Below are 14,296 nucleotides of genomic sequence, written 5' to 3' on the forward strand. Positions count from 1 at the left end.
TTTCCTCTTACTGAGCTACTTTGACATAGGGAGAGGTTGCTACTTCCTTCAGATCAAGTGCTTGTGTTACTTAACAGTTGACACTGGATGTTCAGAGAATTGGTGGCTCCTAACCTTTATCTGAGACTGCGTCTGACATCTTTACCTTTCACTGTCTCCCTGCTGACTGTATGAATGAGAGATAGCGCTATAGTTTGACACACATCAGTTCTGAACTCTGGTGCCACATCAGCAGTTTATCTTTCTGAAATTAGTTCACTGGAGCTTTAATTTCTATACACCAAATTTAGTGGTTGTGTTTTAGTAATACAATTACATGTTATTGTTTGTTTAAATTCAGGCCTGGAAGCACTAAAAGTGGAAAGGAGCGTCCAGATCCCCAGCAGCTATGTCAAGAAGATTCTGATGCTGTATGGAATGAGCTGGCTTATTTCAGAAAGGAACACAAAAAGCTATTGATTGAAAAGTGAGTGAATTTATTTAAAAATACATATACATTGAGAAATGTGCTGCTAGTTCTCTAAATCTTTTTCTTGTTGGGGTTTGAAGGCCACACGAAGGAATTCTTTCAAATGCTGAAATTAAATCGTCTTCATCTCTCAGAAACAGAGAGGAAAAACATTAGCCTCTCCCCCACCTCACCTCTTAAATCAGTGACAACAAGTTTGCTAGCACTAACAGAATCAGTATTACATGATCTAGGGATTGTGTTAATTAATGTGGCTCTCATCTGTTGGAGGTGTCGCTCTTCATTAGCCTGTATTTTACACACTGCCGTGCTTCATTTTTGGAATGAGGGGATGAGGGGATAACCTAGCCAGCCATCCTTGTTTGATCTCCTTGATACATACGCAATGCAGAATGCCTCAGCTCTCTTGGTTCCCTGCCCTGTCCTGCTAATCCCAGCTGAGCTCATTATGTTGTAGCCTTGCTGCTACTCTTGGAGCCAGAGCTGTCCAAGCTAATTACTGGTAGGAGCAGAGCTGCCTGTTAAGGGTCTGGAGTGGATCTGCTAACATGGTCCTTCATAGTGACCTGCGAAAAGCACAAGGGAGTTGCTCTCTTTCTTGCCATGCACAGCCTGTCCTTTGGGTTTAGAACTGATCCCTTCACACAGCTCTTTTAGCTGTAGTAAGTGTAAAACTTGGTGAAGGAATTCTTACTTTAGAAAACATACAGTTTGTCTCTTTGATCTTATAATTCCTAGACTATCACACTCACCCTGGTGAAGTGAGAACATTTCCTTTCATACTAGACAAAAGCAAGTTGGTAGGCATTGCATAATTATCCTTTTAATTATGTTTTAAAATGTCTTTTGTCAAGTTGATTTGTTGTTTAGCATTGATCATACTTAAAACTGTACAGTTTTTTCTGTTCTTTTGAGACTTCAGTGTATTTGTCAGGAGCATGCCTGTATTGATAGAACATCCAGAATATTATCTCAGCAGTGAAAATGTTGAATAACCTCCCTTTAAACTACCAGAATACTTTTATCTCCATAGCATCAGCTATTTACCTGAGGATGATAGATAACATTCATCAAATGTTTCCTACTGGAAGAAAAAGGCAGGGTCCTTAAAGCCTTTTGCCTCCTCTCCTGGTAGAGGAATCATCCCTCTCCCCAGACAACCATGCCTCTGGTTGGTGATGGTTGGGTCCTCTTGTTCTCTTTTTAAATCTTTACATTATGACACCATGACTGCCAGGATAATGATTGCCTGACACAGTTCCTGACATCATAGGTTCTTGTAGCATTGGCTACATAAATAGCATAAGCAGTCCTGGAATAATAGATATCTATTATTCAGTGTAATTCAATGTAATTCTTTCTATGTGATTCTTCCATAGAACTCCTGAAAGCTGAAGAATTTTTTTTTAAAGTATTTCCTACATCTTGCAACTTTTAAAAACTCTGATTCTGCTCCATTGTTTCAAGCACTAGATCCTGCCTTGGCAGATTGTATTTCAGGATTATGTTTTGAACACAATGGGGTATTCTGACATTTTAGGAAAAGACTATGGAAAAACATTTCAGAGGGGTAGCCAAGTTAGTTTGGTGCAACAAAAATAATAGACGTTTGTATCCAATTACCGAATTGCATGCTCAGAACAACTTCTGTGGTGTGACAGAACTTTTCCTCCCTGTGCTCCCCCTTGCATATCTCATATTTGGTCTGGGATTTCCCCCAACCCTCCAGAACAGATCTGGGAGTCATGCAGGGAGAGGAGAGAGGGGAGAGCTTCCATTGTACTTGTGGAATTTGCTCTGTACACACAACGATTTAGTTCATTACATGACAAGGAACCTTGTCATTCCTTAAACAAACAAATTTATTATGGCATAAGCTATTGTGGACTTCATCATATGCATAACGGTATCCTGCCTGGTATAGTATACATGGTTCCGGTTGGGAACACTGAGATCAGGAAATGAAATGAAGTAAACTACAGATGGTCTACTGAGAGGAAGGATATAAATCTAATAAGTAAATAAGAGTAAAAAGGTAAAGGTGTCCCTGCACTTGTAGTGCGAGTAGTTTCTGACTCTTAGGGTGACGTCTTGTGACATTTACTAGGCAGACCGTATATATGGGGTGGGATTGCCAGTTCCTTCCCCGGCCTTTCTTTACCCCCCCAGCATATGCCGGGTACTCATTTTACCCACCACGGATGGATGGAAGGCTGAGTGGACCTTGACCCCTTTTACCGGAGATTTAACTTCCTCCTTCCGTTGGAATCGAACTCCGGCCGTGAGCAGAGCTTTCGGCTTCATTACCGCCGCTTACCACTCTGCGCCACGGAGGATCTTTGCGCCACGGAGTAGCCATTCACAGAAAAAATAGTTGTTGATGACAGATGTACTAGCATTGGCAATCCAATTAAGATAGTATACTGTTATAAAAAAACATTGTCTGAGTTCAGTGTACTTTTAAGGTTGGCTGTAACCTTGGTCTTCTTGGAAGAAGCAAAATTAAATGTGTGTGTGTGTGTATTAAGGATAGGGAAAAAATGTAAATGTACTGCCTTCAAGTCGATTCCAATTTATGGCGACCCTATGAATAGGTTTTCATGATGCTGAGAGACAGTGACTGGCCCAAGGTCACCCAGTGAGCTTCATGGTTATGTGGGGATTCGAACACTGGTCTCCCAGGTCGTAGTCCAACACCTTAACCACTACACCAAATACTGGTGAAGAAGAAATAAAGGAAACTTGAAAGACCTGTATAAAGTTCTGCTTATGAATTATAGTGATAGATCTAGGGAAAAAAGGCTAATTTTTCAAATGCTTTATCCTCAAAGTCGTGAAATTTACTTCTAAATTGTAACAAATGTCATTCATTGACAAGGAAGATTGTAAATTGAATGGTCTTATTGGTGGGAGCATCAGATTTTCCTTAAATTTCCTGTGAAGGCTTCAAATGATAAAGCCTTGCTCTGAGAATATCCTGCTGGGAGAAAGGGCAGGATATACATCAAATAATAAATAAATAAATAAACATCAATATCAGCAGTGGAAAAAAGAAGCAAGGTAAGATATAAGACTATATCTTCTATGATGAGCATATTGCATCAGTGATTTTTGGTTAATAGCATCTACTGATACTTTGTATTATACAGCCACAAGAGTGGCTGTATACTGTAGCCAGCATGGATTTTTCACATTCCGCAATGTTACATTGAAAATACCCCCATGCCATTCTGATGCTTCCCATAGGCTTATTTCAAAACAAAACCTTACAAAACTTATAGTCCTGAACTTAGAAATGCTTGCTTAACAACCCTCTAAGTTTTCATGGTGATACACAAAACACTCAGAGAGACTCGAGAGTTCAAACTGTAAAACAAGAGAAAAAAAATCCAGACCCCTTTTGGACTTTTTTCTGTCAATTGTCTCATAATTTGTTGAAATTCATTAAAAATCAGCCATGATTTAGGGAGAGGGCCTTCTCAGTGGTGGCCCCCAAAATATGGAATGATCTCATTGACGGGGTGCGCCTGATGCCAACACTGTTATCTTTTCGGCGCCAGGTCAAGACTTTCCTCTTCTCCCAGGCATTTTAGCATGTGTTTTATACTGTTTAAATTTTTAAATTGTGTTTTAAATTGTTTTTATAAGATCTGTTTTAAATTGTATTTGTTTTAATGTTTTTAGTTACTGTAAACCGCCCAGAGAGCTTCGGCTATGGGGCGGTATACAATTATAATAAAATAAATAAATAAATAATTGTTCACAGAGTACTTGTAATCCTAATACTGATGTTGCCCCATACTCTGACCTTCATCTTCTGCAGTTTAAAAGTTTAAAAAATGCCTGGCTGATTTTTAATTTATTTAAGAAATTTTGGCTGGCACCCAATGATAATGCGGGGCATGCTCAGTAAGAACCGTCAGAGTTCTAACAGCCAGGCTCAAAGCTGCTGGGCCTGCCTAATCAGGGGGCCACACCCACACCAGACACCAGTTACCTCAGAGAATCCTGGGAAGTGTAGTTTCTGAAGGGTGCTGAGAGGAGACTCCTATTCCACTGACAGAGCTCCAGTGGCCAGACTGGTTGAACAGTCAGCCACTCTGATTGAAGGTCTGTGAGGGAAACAGAGCGTCTCCTAGCAACTCTCAGCACCCTTCACTAACTACACTTCCCAGGATTCTTTGAGAGAAGCCATGACTGTCCAAAGTGAAATAAAGGCCTGGTGTGGATGTTGCCAGGGACAGCTGTGGTTTAAATTTCAGTAGGAGGCTACATGTGCCTGCTGTAGAATAAAAAGGCGGGGGAAACCCTGAAAAGCAATAATACTGTTCACAATGTTTCCCTTTTGCTATCTCTGCTATCTTTTTGGCACCTTTTGAAGACTTTTCCTCTTTCAACAAGCCTTTTAAGTTGAAACCTATCCAAGTCTGCATTTGTGTTAGAATCGCTTTTAATATGTTTTCTTTAATAATATGTTTTAACCCTTTTTTTAAAGCTTTTTTAAAAATGTTTTTAATGTTTTGTTTTAATGTATTTTAAGGTCTTTTTATGATTTTTTAAAGTATTTTTAGCGTTTCTGTTTGCTGCCCTGGGCTCCTGCTGGGAGGAAGGGCGGGATATAAATCAAATAATGGATAGATAGATAGATTAGATTAGATTAGATTAGATTGGATCGATGGATCGGTGGATCGATGGATAGATAGATAGATAGATAGATAGATAGATGGATAGATAGATGGATAGATAGATGGATCGATGAAAGGGGCTTCCCTTCTGCCCAGTGCCCACCAACCCAATCTCCTCCCCCTCCCCCTATCTCCTCCCCCTTCCCTCCCTGCCCTTTCTCCAGGGCAATGTTGGACTATGACCTGGGAGACCAGGGTTTGAATCCCCACACAGCCATGAAGATCACTGGGTGACCTTGGGCCAGTCACTGCCTCTCAGCGTCAGAGAAAGGCAATGGTAAAACCACCTCTGAATACCATTTACCATGACTTCCGGGAAGGGTGACTTAGCCTGTGCCTGCTTTTGAGACGGGCTCCTGCCTCAAAAGAAGCTTATTCAGATATATCAGTCAGTTTTTTCTTTTTTTTTTGACTGATTAAACTTCTCCCGGGTAGGGAGAAACGAAGAGATTAACCTCAAAGCCTATTTTTGTTGGGACGACCAGATCTCATTAATTTATGGGACGAGGTCCAGCCGACGAAGGTGGGACGGATTTTCAACAGCAAGCTCTATCTGTTAAAGCGAACGTTCATCTTATCTTCTAAGAGAGAACGCACTAACAGGCAAGCACCCTTCTTTCTATATTTTTCTTTTACTTGACTTAAATTGTTGCTGTTTAAAAGAGATTTGCCAGATTGATCGGTTTTTGACATCTCACTGGGGAGCCGTAACTTCTCTCTGCTACGCACTAATTAATAGCTTATCTCTGTTTTTGTTGCAAAAAGCTGTCCTGGATTTGCATTCTAAAGATACACACAGAAGAGGGATTTCTATTCCAGATTTTTATTTTGAAAAATATTATACTGTTTTGAGACTACTCTCTTTTTGGTCTATTTTATTTTGACGAATCTGTTTTTTGACGATTGCCATTAATTGCTTCGATCCTGGGAACTGCATTTTGTTTACTTAACTATTGGAGAGATAAGGCTGTCTGCTCTGTTTATACTGTGATGTCACCAAGTTTGGAGTATTAACCCAATTGTTGCTGAAATAAGAAGTGGTTTTCCTATATTTTTCTTTTAAAATGGCAATTAAGAAAGTGGCTGAGAATCTGGAAATAACTATGTTTCAGAGAATAATGAATGAGATTGAGATAACGAAAATTGAATTGAGTAAAATGAAGCAGGAGATTAAAGATATAAGGGTCCCTGTGAGAGAGGTGACCCTGGAAGGGGTCCCTGTGAGAGAGGAGACCCCGGAGATTGGAATAGGGGTCCCTGTGAGAGAGGAGACCCTGGAGACTGGAATAGGGGTCCCTGTGAGAGAGGAGATCCCGGAGATTGGAACAAACGTGGAACAGGAACAAGATTTGGAGTCTATGGACTTTAGAAATAAAATCTATTGTTTGGAACTCAATGTTATCTCTGAAGAAATTAATGAAGATTCTAGAGATAAAGTTATCAATGGCATGGATTATCTTCTGGACTGGAATGATGTGATGGAGCCCAATATAGAGAAAATCTATGGAATTAACTGCAGCCATGTGACAATGGAAAAACTTTTAAGAGATGACCCAGTGTATTTTGAAAAAAAGAACAGAGATATGATTTTACAGCAGTATTTCAGCAACTTATTCAGAATGGATGGCAAGAAAATATTTGGGATAGAGGTAATTCCCATCAGACTCTTATTATATGACTATGGCTTTGACAGCAAGATTATTATGGAATACTGATAATGGAAGATTGGATATTGAAATTACTGGACTTAACAAGACTACTGAAGATGGAAGATGGAAAATGGAACTAATAGAGATAATAGAACAATGGCTACTGAAATTACTGAACCTAACAGATTCTGATGTGATGGATTAATTGAAATGTTTATTTTGACTATGGTTATGACAATAAGATTATCATAATTAGTAATGAGATGGATTAATCGATATGCTTATCTGGAAAAAAAAATTGATAGATATATTTCTTAAAGAATTGAAACCTCTCTTTGACTTTTTGTGGAAAGAATAAAGTAATGTTTATGAGATTTGATGATTAAGTAAGATAACTACTGGAGGAAAGTGATTTTATAATATGACTTAAGAGACAGGATTGCTATATATTATAGACTTATAACTGATTTGATCTTTGACAAATGGGAAGTCAATATTTTACTCTTTATTTTTTTTTTTTGTTTTTTTTTTTTTTTCTTCTTCTTTTCTTTTTTCTTTTTGTTTAACTATTTTTGATTTTGTTTTTTGTCTTTGAATGTTTTATGATTTTGTCTTGTATGTTTTATGAAAATCTGAATAAAAATTATTGAAAAAAAAAAAAAAATGAATACCATTTACCATGAAAACCTTATTCATAGAGTCAACGTAAGTCAGGATTGACTTGAAGGCAGTCCATGTCCATTTTAAAACATGATTGCACAGAAATAAATCCCATTGAACTCAAAAAGTATGCAAACGATCAAACCCACCCTCCCCTCTCCCTCCTATTCCCTCCCTCTTGCCCCTTCCCTCCCCCTTCCTTTGCCCCTCCCTCCCCATCCCCTTCCAATACCCTCCCCCCTTCCCCCCCTTCCTCCTCCCCATGGTCAGTTTTAGTTAAGCATGATTGCATGGAAGTAAATACCACTGAACTCTATAAGCATGCAAATGATCAAACCTGCCCTCCCCCCACCCCCTTCCTTTGCCCCCCTCCAATGCACTCCTTCCCCCTCCCCCTGCTCCTCCCCCATGATCAGTTTTTCCTATCCTAACCATGATTGCATAGGAGTCAATCCCATTGAACTCAATAAGCATGCAAATGATCAGACCTGCTTTTCCCCTCCTTCCCCTCTCCTCTCCCTTCCTCCTCCCCTCCCCTCTTCCTTCTTCCTCCTCCTCTGCCCACTTCAGCCGTCCCTCCCTCCCCCCAGTCAGTTTTACCTATCCTAAGCATGATTGCACAGGAGTAAATTGCACTGAATTCAATAAACATGCAAATGATGAAACCTGTCCTCCTCCCCTCCCCGTCCTGCCTGCTACCATCCCAGTCCTCCCCTCTGCATTTCCTCCCTTCCCCATCCCCTGTGTCAGTTTCACCAATCCTAAGCATGATTGCAGGGGAGTAAATCCCACTGAACTCAATAAGCATGCAAATGATCAATCCATTCTCAGTCAATTTGCACAGGATCCCATTTTTTGCCTCCCAGATTAAAAAGCAGGGAAATTCACTAATAGGCAAAAAAACCCTTGCGGTTTAAGAACATGCCTATAGCCCACAGATATTTCTATCAAATTTTAAAGAGCAGGGAAATTGGGTAGCTATAGTGAATGCACCAGGGGAGCATCTCTGAGATATTGTACTGCCCTAAAAGAATTCTTAATACAACCACTGTTTTTACATCCTGATTGTTGCTGCTAAACTTTTAAAAAATGATATTGGCACTGATATGTGGTTAAAATTCCCATTCCGTGGAAGATTTACTGTAAAACAAATGCCTTTTATGATCTCTCAACATCCTGTGTCAAGGTGTTGCTTCTCAACATGGAGAAATAGGAAGCCTATTTCTTTTCCAGTAAACTTCCCTAACAGATCCAACTCATAACTCTGATATGAGTGGATTTTTCTATGGAGTGTATATTGATACCCTTGGTGTTTGTTTTTGCTTCCCTGTCAATCTTCCTTTCTTAACTTCCAGGTAAGTTTACACAGTATCTTCTTCAGTGAATTAACAATACTGGAAACAGTTAGACTCATATTAGTGCGCTTTTGACCCATGAACAAATCACATGAAAAATGTACATGAGCTAGGAGGAGCACCTTCCTGGTATTTCTTTATTTGAGGTCGATAAAAATAATTATAACTTTTTTTAAAATTAGGTCTTGACAGTGGTGTTTTTATGCCTAATTAGCATGTAATTTAGAGTTAGTTCCTCTGGTCTGTTTTTTTCTGCATATAAACTGCCCTGACTGTCCTGGGATATACATGGTAGCATAGAGCAGGCTTATGATGAAAAGTAATGTGTGAAGTTAAGTAATAATGGAAGTGGATGCAAGAAGCTTTGGTTCTCATTTAGTGGCAGCTGGAAAAAAGGCCGCTGTGGGCACAGAAACTGCCACTAGCTGTATCAGTGTACCATAATTTCTATTGATCTGAATGAGAAAAGGCCTGAATGAACTAAGCCTTAGTCTCTTGTCTCCTATTGGGTTACTTTACTCCCAGCTAGTCTTCCGAGAACATGTATAGCATGAGAATTTAGCATTGTGTCCATATCAACACATTATTTCCATAACTAAAATTCTGTCAACGTCCTTTCTGTGTTAGCTTGTTGTGGCTGGCTAGCCTTCTTACCTTTGAGGTATATACAGAAGCCCATTTACTTAAGCAGGGCTTTGAAGAAAGGCTGCTACAGATGAGACTGGAATTTTTATCTGGGGAAAAATGTGGTGTGGAAAGGGAGCAGTTATTTTATTGGATCTTCCGGCTGGTGATCAATATGAGAGATGTTTGGGAGCCAGAGAAGGAGAATCGCTGGTGCTCTGATTGATTTTGTAATTTTATTGTGCTTTTAGATTTGCCAAAGGTTCTCGGGAGTCTGGAAGGGATGCTTCTCCTATGAAAAAGTTTATGTACCTATGAGGCAGCGATTATCTAAATATAAGGTGTTTCACAGAGGTTAATAGATAGTCCTGTTACATTAAATTATTTTTAATAATGCTGACTATTATTAAAAAGTAAGGCATTCTGAGCTTTTGTCACTCCTTCTCTGTGCAGGGTCTTAAGTGCATTAATACCTCTGTGCTGCACAATAACCTCTTTTCTCAAATTGAAATAATGAGGAGGAAGGTAATCTTCCTCACATACAATTTGTGGTTGAGAGAACTTATTGTTATGATTTATCACTGGCTAACTCACTCAAAGAGAGTCAAAGTGGTGCTTTATGACTAAAAGAAGGCAGCAATAAAAATGTAAGCTCCCCTTTCCTGTTTTGTTTTTCGTTTAGGACTAAGCTTAGGCTTGATTCAGACGTTATGTTGGCAGTGTTGGATTTGCTTCAGCACAGTTCACTCCTACATTGCTCTAGTAATTGCTGTAAACCAGCACTAGGTGAGCAGTTGGGATGACATTATTGCTTTTAATGCTGCCATCACCCTATGCCACACAGATGTTTAGACCCCCAAGAGCCAGTACAGGCTAACCCTAGGAATGGCAGATTTAAAAGTGAGTATGTGGCAATTCCTTGCTTTGAGTGAGCTAATGATGTCAAGTAACAGTCATGAGTGGAACAGGGTAGTTTGTCAGCCACTTACATATGTGTTCACTGTCAGATTCTGCACAGGCCATCTTCTTCACAGAAACTGCTCACATATAAAATAACCATCCCATGTCTGGTTTTACTCTGCATCAGCTTTTGGAGTGCAGTTGTGACCAGCTAGGAGACATCTCTCTAGGTACCCTGGGGCAGAAGCTGGAGAATTCCTATAGTGGATGCAGATGTTGTGAGAAGGCAGTTTATATTCCAAAAAGGTCCAACTGTATAAAGTTGGCAACCCAGTGGTATTAGACCCCCTAGAAAAATAAAGTGATAAGTAAAATCGGAGCTTGGTATGTCAAGAATATAAATGAAATTTTTAGCATAGGTGGTGGGTTCGTAGAAAGCACAGAGTTTTGGGAGATAGTAGAAGAAATGTTCAGTATTCAGTGGGTTATTCTTCTGTTATTTTTTAAAATTACATGCAAGGGCAAGAAGGTGTTAAAAAATCAATCACAATTTTTATATATTTTAATGATCACCAGGATTCTGTTTGACAAAACATGGAAGCAGGAGAGAGGACTAAAGAAAATAGTAATAATTAGGAAGAACCGGGAACAAGTGGAGGTTTTAAAATTGACTGTGCAGCTGCAACCTTATAAAATATTGAGGGAGGAAATGAAAAAATGGGCACCGACAATAGGAAATATTAAAAAAGAGATGGTCATAATGGAATTAGGTTTAAATTATTTGCTGCCATAAATTATTAATTATAAACAAAAATTATAAAGTTTAATTTATGAATATTTTGTTATAATTATTAAACTCTCGTATTATTGATTAATGTAATAATTATAACATCCTCAGATCATTAAATGGTTACTTGATGATGAAATCTGGGCACCAGACTGTGGGGACCTCTGAAGGCGGCAGCAGCATTATCACCACCACCAGGGGCTTAAATAGACTTGACTGTGTCAGCGCACTGTGCATGCACGCCTGCCACCATCCAAGATGGTGGTGGGGCATGTTGATGCCCCCTTCACCAACTCGGGTGATGGCAAACATGTGCAAACATTGATGTGGAAATGTGGGAAGTGGTGCAGCTAACCACCAGCAGCGACAAGGGGTTTTTGCATAGGAGTGTGGCTCCTGCTCTGTGATCTGTTACAGCATCGGGTCACGGGGTGCATGCTAGTGTGAATCGCGGAGTGGGAGCTATATCCATGCAATTCCAGCCTCAGGGGCCCAGCTTGTCTGCCTGCTGATGCCAGGCATATCGATATCTCCCTCTTGTTCCTCATTTATGCCATCTTGATTGCAGTTCTGTTGACACTCAACTGCCTAAGTTCACTATTAGAGGAAATGGTGACAAATTATGGTTTGCAGTAACCCTCCCAATCAGAATTGGAAATTGAGGTGGGTTTCCAATGCTGCTTTTGGAGAGTTTACACAAACCATTCTTTTTCAGTTCTGGTGTGATGACAAAGTATGGTTTGTCTGAAACTAGAAATCATATAGGGAATTGGAGCACATAGTACAGTGGGTCAGAGGAGGGAGTGCACAACCCCAAGGCTCACTCATGTGTGATTGTGAACTGGCCCAGTTAATGATTATGAAAGTGAGAATGTTTCTCAATAATTTTTTTTTAAAAAAATCCAGACTAGATATTAAAAGTCTAAATAAATGCTTGGATTATTTTCAACTACCTGAAGCTTGATACACTTGCCTTGGCTATTCAACTAACTCTGGTTGGAATATCTAGAAAATAGCAGCTGTCCTGGGCTAGTGGATAGTTATCAAATTGCAATCACTTTCAAATTGGCCAAGGAATTCAATAAATCATTCTCTGTAGCACAAACATGACTAAAATGTAAGTAATGCTTGTACTTCTTTTTCTTTTTTGCTCTACACTTTCTTTTGGCAGTCTTATCCCCCAATGTATGTAATGGTTTTTTGCTTTCTCACACAGGCTAGATCAAACACCTGCTCCAAGATTTGCTCTCACCTCCCAAAGCTGTCAGTTGACACACAAATATACAGACCTTTTGAAAGAGCATATTTTGCCCTTATTGCGAGCAGATGTACCTGATCTTAACACTGGAGGAGCAAAGGGAAAACTTTTGTCATACTTGTATTTGACTGCTTAAGAAGTCAGATCTGGTTCAAGCTTATTTCAGATCTCACAATCTTAAACACTGGCAGGGTAGGGATATTGGTGAAGTAGAATATAGAATAGGGATTCAACCTGTGCTGGATGGGGTCGCACTCCCCCTGAAGTCTCAGGTTCACAGTTTAGGTGTGCTGTTGGACTCAGCTTTGAATTTGGAGGCCCAGATTACTGCTGTGTCCAGGAGCGCATTTGCCCAATTAAAACTGGTGCACCAGCTGCGCCCGTTCCTGGACCTGCCTGATCTGACTAGGGTGATGCATGCCATGGTTACATCCCACTTAGACTACTGTAACGCACTCTACATGGGGCTGCCTTTGAAGACTGTTCGGAAACTTAAATTGGTACAAAGGGCTGCAGCCAGAGTGCTAACCGGGGCTGGTTACAGGGACCATACAACTCCCCTGTTGCAACAGCTCCACTGGTTGCCAATCTGTTTCCGGTCACAATTCAAAGTGCTGGTTTTGACCTACAAAGCCCTATACAGCTCAGGTCCAGGTTATTTCACAGATCGTATCTCCCTACATGAATCTGTCCGGGATTTGAGATCTTCAGGTGAGGCCCTTCTTGTGCTCCCCACACCTTCGCAAGTACATATGATGGGGACACAGGATAGGGCCTTTTCGGTGGCCGCCCCTAGGCTATGGAACTCCCTTCCGAGTGAGGTGCGATCAGCCCCTTCCTTGCTGTCTTTCTGGCGACAAGTAAAGACTGTTTTATTTCAACGGGCATTTGGGATAGAGAACGACCAGGATTAAGTGTCATAGGATTGGTGACTACATTTTATGATCTTATTATTTTAAATTGTCCTTTGTTTTTAACATATGTTTTATGGTTTTAATTTTTCTCATAGTTTAATTCTATTTTAATTGTATACTTTTGTATGTTTTAATGGTGTTGTTTTTTAGTTGTAAGCCGCTCTGAGTCCTATTGGAAAAAGGGCGGGGTAGAAATAAAGTTTATTATTATTATTATTTCAAAACAATTTAAAACACAATTGAAAAATTAAAATATAAAAACAATTTTAAACACATGCTAAAACACATGCTAAAATGCCTGGGAGAAGAGGAAAGTCTTGACCTGGTGCCGAAAAGATAACAGTGTTGGCGCCAGGCGCACCTCGTCCGGAAAATCATTCCATAATTTGGGGGCCACCACTGAGAAGGCCCTCTCCCTTGTTGCCACCCTGGGTTCGTATCGGGAGAGGCGTTCCATCAGGTATTGTGGTCCCAAGCCGTGTAAGGCTTTATAGGTCAAAACCAGCACCTTGAATGGAGCTCGGAAACATACAGGCAGCCGATGCAAGCGGGCCAGAATCTGTTTTATATGTTCGGACCGTCTGGTCCCTGTTACCAATCTGGCTGCTGCATTTTGCACAAGCTGCAGTTTCCGAACCGTCTTCAGAGGCAGCCCCACATAGAGTGCATTGCAGTAATCTAATTTGGAGGTTACCAGAGCATGGACAACTGAAGCCAGGTTATCCCTGTCTAGATAGGGACGTAGTTGGGCCACCAACCAAAGTTAGTAGAAGGCACTCTGTGCCACCAAGGCTACCTGAGCCTCAAGTGACAGAGATGGTTCTAGGGGAACCCCCAAGCTATGAACCTGCTCCTTCAGGGGGAGTGCAACCCCATCCAGAACAGGTTGGACATCCACCATCCGGTCAGAAGAACCACCCACTAGCAGCATCTCAGTCTTGTCTGAATTGAGCCACAGTTTATTAGCCCTCATCCAGTCCATTGTCGCAGCCAGG

The 14,296-nt window shown here is 40.4% G+C and overlaps 1 protein-coding gene across 3 annotated transcripts in view; it reads left to right on the forward strand.

The window, feature by feature from the left end:
* The window catches only part of CNTLN (centlein), a 268,051-nt gene that overhangs the window by 127,552 nt on the left and 126,203 nt on the right, over nucleotides 1-14,296 (forward strand). For all 3 annotated transcript variants that reach the window (XM_061630573.1, XM_061630579.1, XM_061630586.1), the window contains one exon: nucleotides 341-466. In XM_061630573.1, the coding sequence (XP_061486557.1) occupies nucleotides 341-466 (126 nt within the window). The remainder of the gene's footprint in view (nucleotides 1-340; nucleotides 467-14,296) is intronic.

The sequence above is a fragment of the Rhineura floridana genome, chromosome 1 (genome assembly GCF_030035675.1).
Source record: "Rhineura floridana isolate rRhiFlo1 chromosome 1, rRhiFlo1.hap2, whole genome shotgun sequence".
NCBI classification, from domain to species: Eukaryota; Metazoa; Chordata; class Lepidosauria; order Squamata; family Rhineuridae; genus Rhineura; species Rhineura floridana.